The following is a 13934-nucleotide window of genomic DNA, read 5'->3' as shown; positions in this document are numbered from 1 at the left end:
GTCAGATGGAAAAGCTTTTGCAAACTACCAATATGAACTATAATTGCTCATGTGTAAGATTAATACTTCTAATTGTGCCGGCAGAATTTCAATGAGATACTTATTTACTTCCCCCATTATGTATCAGCACAGAGCTGTGTTTAAAAATAGAATTCCTAGATGCTTCCTTAGCTGTCCCCCTGTCTGTCTCCTTAATTATATCAGTTGGAGTACTCATTTATCTAAGCCTTAATCAGGGATGAAAATCTAGCTACTTTGGTAATGACTTGTGTATTTCCCTTGGCTGATTTGTGATTGATCCTCTTATTCTTGATGAGGAGGGTGAGCAAGGAATTGGAGGCTAAACTTGAGCAAATGCACGAGGTTCCCAGAGAACAAAGAACATGTAGGGAGAGGAAAAATCCCAGCAGCACGTGGTTGTGCCGTTCCGCCTTGGGTCTCGCCTTGAAGACACCGCGGATGGGATGCAGGGAGGCACATTCTTTGGGAAGTTAAATAGATCTCACATCTCTCCGTGGTTACTGAGCAATTAAGGGAAAAATCCTTTGTCTGCTCCCCTTTGAGCTCTGTTTCCCTGCAGTAGGAGGGCAGAGACAGGGACCACAGGGGGGCTGGATGCTCGGCTGGGGTGCAGGACTGGCCTCAGGCTCTGCCATTGGTGCTCAGCTGGAGCCCTTGTTGCTCTAATGAAAGCCTCAAGACCAAGAACAGAGTTTCCTCTGCTCTTTGTGCTGGTTGTGCTGGGCGGCTTGTTATTATTGATGTCAGGACTCAGGTGCTGCAGGAGCCGGTGCCCAGGATTGATGTGTGTGAGCTGTAACTCGTGGAAGAATCTTGTATGGACCTGGATTACTGAGTTCACATAAGTAAACGATGTGAATGGAGCAGAAAAGTCCCATGTCTGAGTGTGAAAACAGAAAGGCTGGAATCTAAAGAACTGTATTCAGTGATTAATGCTCTGAGGGCTGGAGCACCTCTGCTATGGAGCCAGGCTGAGAGACCTGGGCTGGTTCAGCCTGGAGAACGCTCTGGGGTGACCTTAGAGCAGCTCCCAGTGCCTAAATGGGCTACAAGAAACCTGGAGAAGGGCTTTGGACAAGGGCCTGTAGGGACAAAGGGGAATGGCTTTAACCTGCCAGAGGGGAGATTGAGAGGAGCTCTTAGGTGCAATTTCTTCCCTGTGAGGGTGCTGAGGCGCTGGCACAGGGTGCCCAGAGAAGCTGTGGCTGCCCCATCCCTGGCAGTGTTCAAGGCCAGGTTGGACACAGGGGCTTGGAGCAACCTGCTCTAGTGGAAGGTGTCCCTGCCCGTGGCAGGGGTTGGAACTGGATGAGCTTCAAGGTCATTTCCAACCCAAACCATTCTTTGCTAAGACCAAGACGTATCTTTGGCAAACACCAAATTTTCTTGGTGCCCGGGTGGAATTACACTTCATTACCCCATAAAAAAGATGGTGTGGGTGATTCTGGCATTAGTGAGCATAGAGCCATCACTGAGAAGAGACAGGGAAATGAACAGAGGGTTTGCTTTGAGCATGACTGACTTCTCCTCCTGTTGTTCAGACTCCACCTTCCGCTACACTGGCAGCCCCGACAGCCTGCGCTCCCGGGCCCCCATGATCACCCCTGACCTGGAGAGCGGGGTCAAGGTCTGGCACTTGGTCAAAAACCATGACCACGGAGACCAGAAGGAAGGAGACCGGGGCAGTAAGATGGTGTCTGAGATCTACCTGACCAGGCTCTTGGCTACAAAGGTAACTGTCACGTGCCAGATCTTTTGGGAAGTGAATAGGGAGATTCACCTATACACACTTGCCTGTGTGGCCCCTAATGATGCTTGGGGAGTGGCTGTTTATGTTGGGCTTTCCTGGCCCCCTGGGGTTGGTTGGCTCCTGGAGCAGCAACAGAAACACAACCCAGATTTCCTCTCACTGCAAGGTGATTGCTGCAATACTTCATTCATCTGCACAGTATTAAAAAACAAAGAGCTTTAGACTGGAGATTAGGAGCAATTTCCTCCCCAAAGGGTGCTCAGGCATTGGAATAGGCTGCCCAGGGCAGTGGTGGAGTCACTGTCCCTGGAAGTGTTCACAAACCATGTAGATGAGGCCCTCAGTGACATGATTTAGTGGCAGACGTGGCAGTGCTGGGGTAGAGGGTGGACTCGATGGACTTAAAGGCCTTTTCCAACCTGGTTGATTCTATGATTGGAGAGGCGCAGCAGTGCCTGAAAATATTTAACCATTTTCCTTGGCCAAAGTTTTCCTGCATTTCACTGAAGATAACACAAATTGGCTTTTGAAAGCAAAAGAAACTGTTTCAGGTTAGAAATAAAGCGTAAATGCAGCCACTAGTAGCTACAGGCTGGAGCATTCCCCCGGCATTGGTAAAGACCCTGACCTTACTTAAACCTTGAGGTCCATGGTGGCACTTTATGGGGCTGTGCAGAGCTAGTAACACCATCTGGCATCCCCCCTGGCACCACCGCTGCCAGTCCCTCCTGTCACCTCTTCCTTTGCTGCTCCCATTAGGGTACGCTGCAGAAGTTTGTGGATGACTTGTTCGAGACGCTGTTCAGCACCGTGCACCGCGGCAGCGCGCTCCCGCTCGCCATCAAGTACATGTTCGATTTCCTGGATGAGCAGGCAGATAAGCACGGCATCCATGACACAGACGTGAGGCACACGTGGAAGAGCAATTGGTAAGGATGGAGGAGGGTGGAGGGAGGCGCAGACCTGAGGACTGAGCAGTTATCTGTGTGCTAGAGAAAAACAGATGGGGAAGAGCTTCAGGAAGGCTGGGAACAACTAAGTCCCATAGCTCCAAAGCATGGGATGTACCATGAAGCCATGCTGATGCTTTTCAACCAGCACCACTGCTGCCCCAGTGCGCCATGGGGATGTGGCAGTGGGGTTTGCTCCTGGATCGTGCTGCCCCATGTGCACAAATGAGCTGAAATCCTGGTGCACTGCTGAACCACAAACTTGGGTGTCTCTGGCTCCTCTGCCCGGGCTGGTGCTGGGCAGTGTCCTCAGGCTGTAGATCTACACACATGGACTTCGGAAATCACTGGGTTTGCTAAGTCTGCAGTGGGAAGCAGGGCTCCATGCCTGCACCATCCTGCCTGCACCACCATGAATACTAGCACAGGCTGCTCAGTGCCTGCTGCATCTTTCCCATCACTTTGGGCAGCAGCTGGAGGATTTAGGCAGCAGAAGGAGGTGGCAAAGGGGGAAGGAGCCAGCCCCGTGTGCCACTAGCACAGACTGCAGCCAGGTTCAGCCTCCTCCATACAATAAGAGCTCTCACGTCTCCACCAGTGCTGTTATTTTAGGATTAAAAGCTCTCTGGGTTAGAAATTTAGCATGGGTTGGGAAAAAAAAAGGCACCACAAATGGTTGCTCCCTGAAGACTTTGCATTTTCTCCCCTAAGTCCCTTGTGGTTTAAAAGGCCTCTAATCATCATGGCTGCAAGAGCTGAGTTCCCTGCTAAGGCTACGTGAGGCTAAAAACAATTTATTGATAGTCTAAAAGAAGGAGTTATTAGGATAAAACTCTCAAATCACCAAAAAAAGATGAGACCTCTTAAAGGAATAAAAAAGAAAGTGTCAACCAGCAGAGTTTGCTCTGCTAGAGCCATCAGACCACAGAGCCCTGGTCCTTCCCTCTGCCCCAGGGTATGGGAGGCTCCAGAGAAGGGCAGAAATTTGGTCTCTGTGCTAACAGCTCTGCTGAGCACTTTGGTTCGCTGCAGCATTCCCAAATGGGAATTTTAGTGGGGAGATGGGAGAGGGTTTATGCCCCAGGAGCAGGTCAAAGCAAATGGCTCGGAAAAGAGAGATGGGGGTCGGTAGAGCTGGTGCTAGTGGTGATATGGCTGAGCTGCTTGCCTGCAGTGCAGCAAGAGTTAAGTCTTCCATGCAGCTAGCTGGATAGATGGAGAGAGCTGAGACTTGAAAGGTAATAGAAAGCAGCAGCTGTTTTTTTGATCCTGCTATACAGGCAAAGAAAAAAGGAATAATAATTCCCCTTTGATTGCAAAGGCCTCGGGATTTGGGGACAAAGCCTCTGATGCCTGCTGCACCGCTCGCAGATGATGGACTGTGGAGTAGCCAGGCAGCGGCTCAGCCGTGCCATAGGCTTCTGCTCTAACGAACTCAGTTTAATGGGCTCCTGGTGGAACTGCTCATCCAGCACCACCAAACGCTGCCCAGCTCTGCCCTGGTACAGGCAGCCTGCCCTCAGCACCCAGCTCTCATCTGCTCCACCTTTCTGTCCAGGACCAGACCCCAGCGCGTTCCCGGGGCACACAGGGCAGTAGTGTCCAGCCCAGGCATAGCATGACCCATCACAAGCAATCTGGGCAGCACTGGGCTAACTGGTGTTGGATGGGCCTGGCCCAGCTCCTATGCAGATTACTGTTGCTTCCCACCATTCGTATTCTGCTTGGGAACACAAACTGCAGCACGTGTCCTTTCCTGGTCTTTGTCTTAACATTTAATTTGGTTTCTTGACAGCCTGCCTCTCCGATTCTGGGTGAACGTCATCAAAAACCCCCAGTTTGTGTTTGATATCCACAAAGGCAGCATCACAGATGCCTGCCTCTCTGTTGTGGCTCAGACCTTCATGGATTCCTGCTCCACCTCGGAGCACCGCCTGGGCAAGGATTCTCCTTCCAACAAGCTGCTGTACGCCAAGGACATCCCCAGCTACAAGAGCTGGGTGGAGAGGTGAGCAGCAGAATGTGGGGAGAAGCAGCTTTGCTCTTGGTAGCCGGTGATGCACAGGGTGGCTTTTGCCATAGAACAGAATCACGGAACAGTTTGGGTTGGAAGGGACCTTAAAGCTCATCCAGCTCCAACCCCCTGCCACGGGCAGGGACACCTTCCACTAGAGCAGGTTGCTCCAAGCCCCTGTGTCCAACCTGGCCTTGAACACTGCCAGGGATGGGGCAGCCACAGCTCCTCTGGGCACCCTGTGCCAGCACCTCAGCATCCTCACAGGGAAGAGCTTCTGCCTCAGAGCTCATCTCAATCTCCCCTCTGGCAAGTTAAAGCCATTCCCCTTGGCCTGTCCCTACAGGCCCTTGTTCAAAGTCCCTCTGCAGCTTTGTTGTCAGCCGCTTTAGGTACTAGAACCTCTTCCAGACCAGGATCCTGTTTTGCTAGGTGTAAGCATAAAGCAAAACGATGTCCTTCTCCTTCCAGAGCTTAGTTTAAATCCCAAGGAGAAGAGGGACAGTTCGTGTTTCCCATGGCCTCCCTCAGCCTTTCCTTCCCACAGGTATTATGCAGACATTGCCAAGCTCCCTGCCATCAGTGACCAGGACATGAACGCCTACCTCGCCGAGCAGTCACGCCTGCACTCCGTCGAGTTTAATATGCTGAGTGCACTCAACGAGATCTACTCCTACATCAGCAAGTACAGCGAGGAGGTGGGTGTCCCTGGGGTGGGCACAGAGGTGATGCTGCCCCATGGCACACACAGCATGGGAGAGGAGCCGCGTTTCTGTGCGTACTGGGATGTGCAACAATTCTGCTTGCTCCTTCCTCTTTGTCCTTGATGCAGCACAGCCATAGCTTGCACTGCTGCTGTCCTGCTCTGTTCATGCATATAGAAATTCAGGTCCTGGCCATGCCTATAGCGTGCTTTCCATAAGGATTGAGAGCTAAAATATTGTGGGAGCAACTGGGTTCCTCAGCCTTGGCATACACCCACTCGTAAATGCAGTGGAAAATCGTCATGACCCAGTGAAGCTCCCCAGAAACATCCCCATCTTTTGGGAACAGCGTGGTACAAATCCCATGTTGCAGTGACGCAGACTCCTGTTTGCAAAGAATCACTGGCAGTGTGAGCTTCTTTAATAAATGCATCACTTGAAACCAAGTTCTCACCATCTGTTCCACCTCTTCATTTCAGTGTAAGAAGAACCTATTTTGCCATTATGTCCGTTAAAAGGAAAGGGTTTGTCATTTAATTGCATGGATGCATTTGTAATACAATGCCACTTGATGAGGGTTTAAAAATCTCATCACTTTCCTGCTAAATGAGACAAGAAATGTGGAGTCCAAGGTACAAGAGTGGGAATGATGGGCGTGCATGATGACATGCACCGAGCAGTCCAACAAATGGGTGGGCATGGCTGCGGTGAAGCGCTCGTCGCATTGCTTTGCCACTTGTTATTTAAGTTTCACACATCCCCATTTCAAGTTGCTCACATCTTGCTGCCCACCCACCTCCACCTCCCCCTCTCACACACTGACTTCTTTCTCTTGGTTTTTTTCCTGTCTCTTTTTCTGTACCAGCTCATTGGGGCTCTGGAGCAGGATGAACAGGCACGTAGGCAGCGTCTGGCATACAAAGTAGAGCAACTCATTGGTGCCATGTCTATTGAGAGCTGAAGAAAGGTTGCGGTGCTCACGGGCAGCAAAGGGCAGAGGATTGCACGGACTCTCGGGAATCCAGAGGGAGAACCAGCAAGGAAGGCACTGGACACATATAAATACCAAGGCTCTTCTGGAGGGAGCAGAGACAGGCCCAAGGACTGACTGTGCTCCAAATCATATAGGATCTGGTTTGAAAAGGGAGGAAGAGAAAAAAGACAAAGCATCTCAATCAAAGTCAAATCAAGATGGATCATTTTTTTCAAGCATACATAGAAGGAAGGAACCTGGAAAGTCTGGATATCTCCATGACTGCTGCTTTGCATGAAAATTGTTTGATGTATATTAGAAAATAAAACTTTATTTAAAGGTTTTTTTTTTTTTTTAAAAAAAAGGAAAAAGAGAAAAAAAAAGGAAGAAATAGAGCAAAAACCACAGAGGCCACAGAGAAAATCCTGGCAACAAGGAACAAGGTTCAGCTCTGACTCCTGTCCTTGAGAGACTCCCAAGGATGCAGCTCAGGCATTCTGCGAACGGACTCTTACACCAGTTAGGAAGTCTGGAGAACCAAAATGTTCTTCTTTTTTGGGATCTTATAAAGAAATACGAGCACAAGTTTGCACCACACCTTTTTACATGAGTAAAACAGCAGTTGAGCCAGAAAACAGTTCAGTGGCTGAGTAACTTAGAGGCTCTTAAAACTAACTTTACCTGAATTGCGGAACCATCGGATCATCCAATCTGTCTTGAAATCCAGCTTTATCTATGTATTTATATAGTGTCAATATATATATATTTTTTAAATCCCACTTTCTGTTGAATGAGGAAAGACCTGATTTTAAATGCTTTCCTCTTCTCCCCCCATCCCACCTTGCTGTCTGCCAGTGCTTCCGTGGTGATGCAGCTGTACCCTCAGCAATGGCATGGCCATAGCCATGCCCAGTTGGCATGTTGCTGGTCCACTTGGAGCAGAAGGGGCTGGCTGCCCTCTCCCTGTCGGGCAGGGCTCCTTGGTTGGGTTTTGGGGGGGGTTCTGGCAGCGCCTCTGATTTCTTGTGGTAAAACCCAACAAACCCCCAATGTTTACAGTGAGTGATACTTGAAAAGACTAAGCGTAGTGAGATGAGATGTTTCTTGCTTTTCTGTTTGACTTACGGGGTTGATGAGCACAGCTTTGAGGTTCTCAGCCAACATTAGCAGTGTTGCCCGGGGTGAGGCCCAGAATGTGTGTTTCCACTGGGAAAGGGAAAGAGATCTTTGCTCTAGGCAAGGGAAAACCTTAACCAGCACTCCACGGCCAGCGAGCGCTGCTGTCTTGTCTCTGTCTCGGCATGTCGTCGTTCTATTCAATTCCTTGCTGGCCCCACTGGCACGTGTTCTTGTGGCCAGTGACAGGCAAATGTTTGTGAGTGTTATTTCTTTCTAAGACACCAAAGCTTATGCGTGTCCATTTGTAGAGTGCCAGGAGGGGAAGGAATGCTGTAAATATTTCTCTTTCTAGTAAATACTGATCTTTGTGCAGTGAGAAGGACAGGGCTCATGGAAATACAAGTATTGACAGCACCAGCTTGGCAGTGGCAGCAAAATAGCTTCAGGCAAGATAGCTCAGCCCTGCCCGGGCAGTGCTGTGCCAGATTGGGACCTTAGTTTGCAGCCAGTGTGTGTCAAAGGAAAATCCATTCTCATATCTGTCCACCTCCTCCACCAGAGGAGCCCAGGAGGGTCACCATGGGCTCCCCATGCACCAGGAGCTGCTGGCTTTTGGTCTCAAGATGCAGTCCTAAGGGGAGCCAGCAACAGGGAGGGGAAAAGCACGTAGAGAAATACTCAGGAAGCTGCTTGCTTTAATTATGGTTCAGTAAAAGCCATGCCAAGTCCACTTGCTTTAGGTAATCCACTTCTGTGAGTTTTTCTGGGCCCTGTTAATACTCTGGAAGAGAATACTGATGATAATGATCAGACTTGTGCAATAAGTTCTTGACATTTACAACAGCCTGAGCTTTGTGACTGGAAGGTTTGGATTTAGTGAGGCACAGAGAGAGCTGGCAGGAGGGACTGAGCAGCAGAGCAGGATTTGTACTGCCTGAGTTCTCTTCCCAAGGATCCTTCTCTGCACAGTAAATCTGGTTTCAAAGACAGAAAATGTGCAGGTTTTCCTCTTTTTTCACTGGTTTCTGTTGCTGCTATTCGCAGTGATCCAGCACACAGCTTAGGAGGGATTTCCAGATCTATATTCTTCACTGTGGTCATTGTTTTGGGTATTTGTATTCAGCTCATTCACCATAGTTTTATGGTACTCTGAAACCCAAAGAAAGCTCTTCCCAGTGGTTTCCAAACAGTTTCCAAACACTTCTAAATATTAGTCTGAATAGTTACCTCTGCAGGATTCACAAAATACGAGTACTGCCCAAAGCAAAGACCTTGCTTTTTGTCGCCTGGGTGCTGGTGAATACGGGCTTGCCCAGCAGCCCATGTCGTGGTCCTCTTTTCTTCACATCTATTTGAGAGGCTTTTGAGTAGCTGCTTTTAAACTGACTTTCCTCCTCCTCCTCCTCCTCTCTACTTTTGGGCCAGGAGCACCCCTTGAGCAAACACTTTGTCTTTCCCTCTCCTCCAGTATTTTCTCAGTGAGGTCCCTGACCATCCCCTGGGTTCTCAGGCAGGGGGTTTGTGGAGCAATCTGAGGGTGGGTGCTGCAGTGATGTTGGTGACCAGTCTCTTCTCCACATGCATTTTGGCTGCCTGTTCCCTCATGAGCAGGCAGCAGGAGAGGTGGCACACAGGACGTCTCCCTGCTTGAGATGCTCACGTAGTGTGATAGGCTGCCAGGCCTGCTTGGACAGTTTGCCTCTCAGCAGCCTTTCTCATCCCATGAATGGAGCCTGGGAAAGGGCCTATAAACTGGGGTTATCCTGAAAGGTAAAGACGGAGGGGAGAGAGGAAGAGTGAAGAAAACCAGTTTCAGAGTCCAGAGGGATTGGTTTGCAAGCAAGGCTTCAAAGAATTCAAGGTATCCAAACACAGGGTCTGTATTCCATGAATGCAGGAGAGCGCTGAGAGAAGGGGACAACTGAGTCTGTCCTTTGTGCTGTGGGAGGAATTTGAGCAGAGGAGGAGAGGGAAAGCAGCAGGAGCACTTTGCAAACCAGGAAGCTATTACACTTTTGACTGACTTTGGAGGGAAGCAGCAGCAACACCTCTGCTTCCATCATCTGGAAAGGCATTAGGAGGATGGTGTGGGGACGGCACGGTGCTGGCTGGAAGTGGTAGGCTATATAAATAATCTGCCAAGTATCTACTCATGGTGGTTGGCATTAATTATGAATCTTTACAGGCAGTTATATGGAATGAAGCAATATATCTCCTCGGGGCAAAGCGCTTGTAATCCATTGCCCTGTTTGCATCCGACTTTTCCATTACTCCTTTAGGAAGAGGAAGCTTCAGATCTCAAAATGGCATTTTCTTTGCACTTGCAGCAAACTGAACTCGAGTTTTGGTCAGGAGGGGGCAGTGACGTTGCCTTAGATGAAACCATTTCACATCCCTCTCATTGCCCCCTTCCTCCTGCAAGGCCAGTTAGTGTTTTGATTCTCCGGTTCACTTTGTTTCAGGTATTCCAACATCAAAGTGGGAGATGTCATTTTCCGGAATCTCTCTGCCTGGTGTCACTGCTTGAATAATTCCATTTAATCTTCTGCTCATGAGCTATCAAAGCACCCACTCCAAGGGGGAGAAAGGTGCTAATCAAACTCTTCTCCACCTTGAAAGCCTTTATTAAAAACCCATATACAAGAGTCTAACCTACAGGCAAGCTTGTCTCCGCATGGGCCCCGCTGTGGAGCACTGCAACGCTGCAGCCCACCAAAGTACAGAGGATGTGGACGTTAAGTGGTCCACGCTTTGCCATAAAGGATGAATTTATGTTTAAAAGGGAGGCAGGAGAGATCAGCACGGCCAGAAGTGCTGCAGCCCCTGTGTGATGCAGCATGGACCAGCCTGCCGGCCGGCGATGCCTTCCCACAGGTCTCAGTGCTGCAACACAGTGGGGATGACGAGTGCAGCCACTCGACGTGGTGGCAACCGAGACCTTCATCACAGCAGTGCCTTCAACACACTGTCTTAAAATCCTCATGGCCCATCCCCACGTGAGTTCTCTCTCCTTCCTTCAACTGGACTTCACCCAAAACGTCATAATGTAGGAAGCAATTTGAGAGGGCATGTGGAGAACAAAAGCAAGAAGGCTTAAAGCTCTTAAAGGGGTTACATTCCTGTGCGCTGCTGGTTCTGAGCACCTCGGTGCACGTTGTTCAAGTCTGCGTGGAAAGGGTCGGAGCTCTTCCCTCCTCTGGTGGGCATGACCTACAGAGAGGGTTTCCGCAAGTCCCAAGCAGCCAGTGGGGATGGGGAGCACGGACCTGCCCGCAGCCCTCACCCTGTCCCAGTGCAGCAGGTTGGCAAAGGACAGAGCAGCTCCCGGCACGGTCCCTATCGTGCTCCTGTGCCTCGAGCTGGTTCCCTGGCAGCAGCCCAGCCATGTTCTTGCCTGTTGCTGGCTCTCATCCCGTTTCCAGCGCTGTCAGAGCTTACCTGGCACCAGGACTCAGCTCAGCAAACTAAATGAAACTAAACCAGACTTGACTTGAATGAGCTGGGGCATCAGGGGAGCTCAAGTGTGACTGTGCCATGGAGAGAAGAAAAAATGTTCAGAGGTGAATAAATAACTGACATCAAAGAGGCATTAAAATGCCACAAAGCTTCAGCCATCCAATTGCAGAATTGTATTTGTACCATAAACCACAAGCCAGTAACACAGGGAGCTGTGATACTGTAAATAGTTGTGTACTAGGTAGAGCCAGGTGAGCAGTCCCGTGTGGTTAGTGAATGTGTTTTTAGCGAAAGCAGCAACCCAGCCTTCATCCAAGGCCACTCAGACCAGTGGGTCAGAGGCTGAAGGCAAAGCATTGGTGACAGCTATAGGGCCCCCCCAGCACCCTCAAGGACAGGATGTTGGGGTTTGTTTTATTAGACTTCTGGTGGAGAAATAATGAGAGTGAATGCTGTGAAGAAGGTGCCGTTCGGGATCTGCTGAGCTGAGCAACCCTGAATGTGCCATTGAAACGTAGGTTGATCAGATCAGTTTTGAAGGGGAAGAGGATGGGAATCTCCAAACTGACTTTTGCCTCCTGCAAGGCTTTGTGTCCACCCCAGCTTCAGGCGGCGGTGCTGTTCTGGGCAAGGCATGGCACGGAGGCATCCCAGCTCTGTGGGGTACGTGCTGCTTTCCTCGCTCTTCGTGGAACCCTCTGGGTCTCCTGTACTCCAAGGAGTTTCAGCGGGTCTGGGGGCTGAGACAGGGGTGTGAAGTGGGGAGGAGACAGCAGCATGGGACAGCAGAGACCGACTGCTTCCTTCCTGCAAAAGCAGCTCCGTGTCTACGCCAACGTTGCTGCTGAGGTTGCACCAGGAGCAGCTCAAATGCAGCTTGAAGGGGTTTTGGCCATGCTGTGAGCACGGAGGTGTCTGTGTGCTTGTTCTTTCAGATCCCTGTTTGCCCCCCGTGTTGCCCATTCCTCCCCTTTCTTTGTACAAGTGGAATATAACACTGACAAAACAGACGTTCCGGCAGCGCGTAAGGACGTGCTCAAAAGACCTGCAGGGTCCATCCAGTTGCATGGACAATATCCCAAACTCTCTGGGCCTCCTGAGGCTGCCAAATCAAAGATAAGATTTCCTGTATGGCCTTTCCTTTGAGATTTTTAATACCTCTACTTCAAATAAGCTTGGAAGTTTATGCAACAGTGTCTCCATCAGATGTTCCCATCTCATGGACTGGGCAGCAGAGGTGCGCCTGCAAGAGGAGCCATTGGAAAGTAAATGAGGTGGTTTTGACCGTGTTATTTCATAGCTCCAGAAGATATTGCAGTAAAATGTCCTTCTCATTGATGGGTGTTTCTGTGTTAATGGCACCTTGGGGGCCATTACAAGTGGGAAGCAGCAAGAAGGGGATGTGCAGGTACTAAAACTTCTGGAGTTGTCCCATAATGTCACAGAATGCAGAGATATCAGCCCTGGAACAGCTTCTGATTTCTTCTGCCTCCTCCTTACAATAATCACATGCCAGTCTTAGGGAATGTGTGTATTGGCAGGAATAATGGATTGGTTTGTATCTGTACCCATTCCACCGTATCGTTCACTGGCTCCTCCCTTCCCCATTATACTTGACACACTGGAGTTCTGTATTATATTTTTTTTTTTAAGATGATTGTCTAGGGTTTTTTTTTTTGGTTCTTTTTTGTTGTTTTTACAAGTGTTGTGGAAAAAAAAAAAAACAAAAACCCTGTAAGAAAGTTTAAGTATTTAAAAATGTTCCAAGGAAAAAGGGGGTTTTGTTATTATTCTAATATATTATTGTGTACCTATTGTAAATATGAAACACTCCTATTTTGCAAGCCAAGGACTCACTTTGTACTGTTGTTATATATAAATAAAGTTTACTGGTTAAAAAAGCCCTCCTGAGCAGCTCCTGTTCGGCCATGTGGTGTGTGGCATGTATTGTATCAGCTGAGCATGCTGCTGAGAAATATTTACTCACTGAATCACACCAGCAATAGTGGAAATCTGGAAATAAGCCCTGTCTAGCAAAGCCAGGGGTGCAGATGGAGTCTGGGATCACCCCTGGCCTCCAGCCTTTGAGAAACAGCTTCTGCTTTTTGCAGCATGGGGTTGTTTTCCTAGAGTAAATGATAAGTAAAGTGCAGTAAATGCGGGGAGGCTCCAAGGAACATATGGGCTGCAGGAAATACTGGAAACATCCACTCCAGTTAAGGAAGGAGCAGGCAAACGCTGTTTACAAAGCAACAGCCTGGATGAGTTCTTCTTATTTTCCCCTCCTTGAAATTATCAGTGCTTCAGGTAAAATGCATTTGCTTCCATTTCCTACATTCAAGCCAACATTTGAGCGAGCGCTGAGAGGCATCTGCTGAGTAGTAGGAATCAGCAAGTGACTTCTTCAGCAGCTGCCTGTCAACTTTAATGACCAATATGGTTGCAATTACAGCAATGAACTTTCTCTAACAGCCCAAAATTACTCTGGATGATGATAAGTGACAGAAAAATGGAGCCCCTTAAGGAAGCATTAAAGAAGAAACATGGGGATCTGGAACAAGAGGTCTTACAGCTTTTTCTGAAGGATCTTAGGGGTTGGGTTCTTTTTTTTCCCTTTCTAAATGAAGTACTAAAAAGGATAAATCTAACCCAGAAGGGGAAGGCATGGCACACTGTGGATCACAGCAGGGAGTTCAGTGCTGCCCCAAGACGCAGTTTTTATACAGCCATTTGACATTGACTTCACTTGGTTTAGTGTAGAGCTAATAGGGTGAGGGGAAGCTACTCCTATTTGAAGCTAATGCAAATATATCATGTCAGTGAGGCAGTCTGCTCCTCAGGCAGGTCATTTTACCTTATTTTCCTCAAACTGAGAGCAGAGCTTGACATGAACCTTAGGAAGGCAGTTGGGCCACATCCTGCCATCTCCCACTTTAAACCAGTAGCT

The 13934-nt window shown here is 49.0% G+C and overlaps 1 protein-coding gene across 4 annotated transcripts in view; it reads left to right on the top strand.

The window, feature by feature from the left end:
• PLXNA2 (plexin A2) overlaps positions 1-12888 on the top strand; it is a 287247-nt gene extending 274359 nt beyond the window's left edge. For all 4 annotated transcript variants that reach the window (XM_030473343.1, XM_030473342.1, XM_030473340.1 and 1 more), the window contains exons 28-32: positions 1563-1753; positions 2531-2700; positions 4517-4729; positions 5283-5433; positions 6305-12888. In XM_030473343.1, coding sequence (XP_030329203.1) covers positions 1563-1753; positions 2531-2700; positions 4517-4729; positions 5283-5433; positions 6305-6400 — 821 coding nt within the window. In that variant the 3' untranslated portion in view covers positions 6401-12888. The remainder of the gene's footprint in view (positions 1-1562; positions 1754-2530; positions 2701-4516; positions 4730-5282; positions 5434-6304) is intronic.
• The last annotated feature ends 1046 nt before the right edge of the window (positions 12889-13934 follow it).

Source organism: Strigops habroptila, chromosome 18, assembly GCF_004027225.2.
Source record: "Strigops habroptila isolate Jane chromosome 18, bStrHab1.2.pri, whole genome shotgun sequence".
NCBI lineage: Eukaryota > Metazoa > Chordata > Aves > Psittaciformes > Psittacidae > Strigops > Strigops habroptila.
The sequence above is the reverse complement of the archived record's forward strand: the minus strand, read 5'-3'. Positions and strand labels throughout refer to the sequence as shown.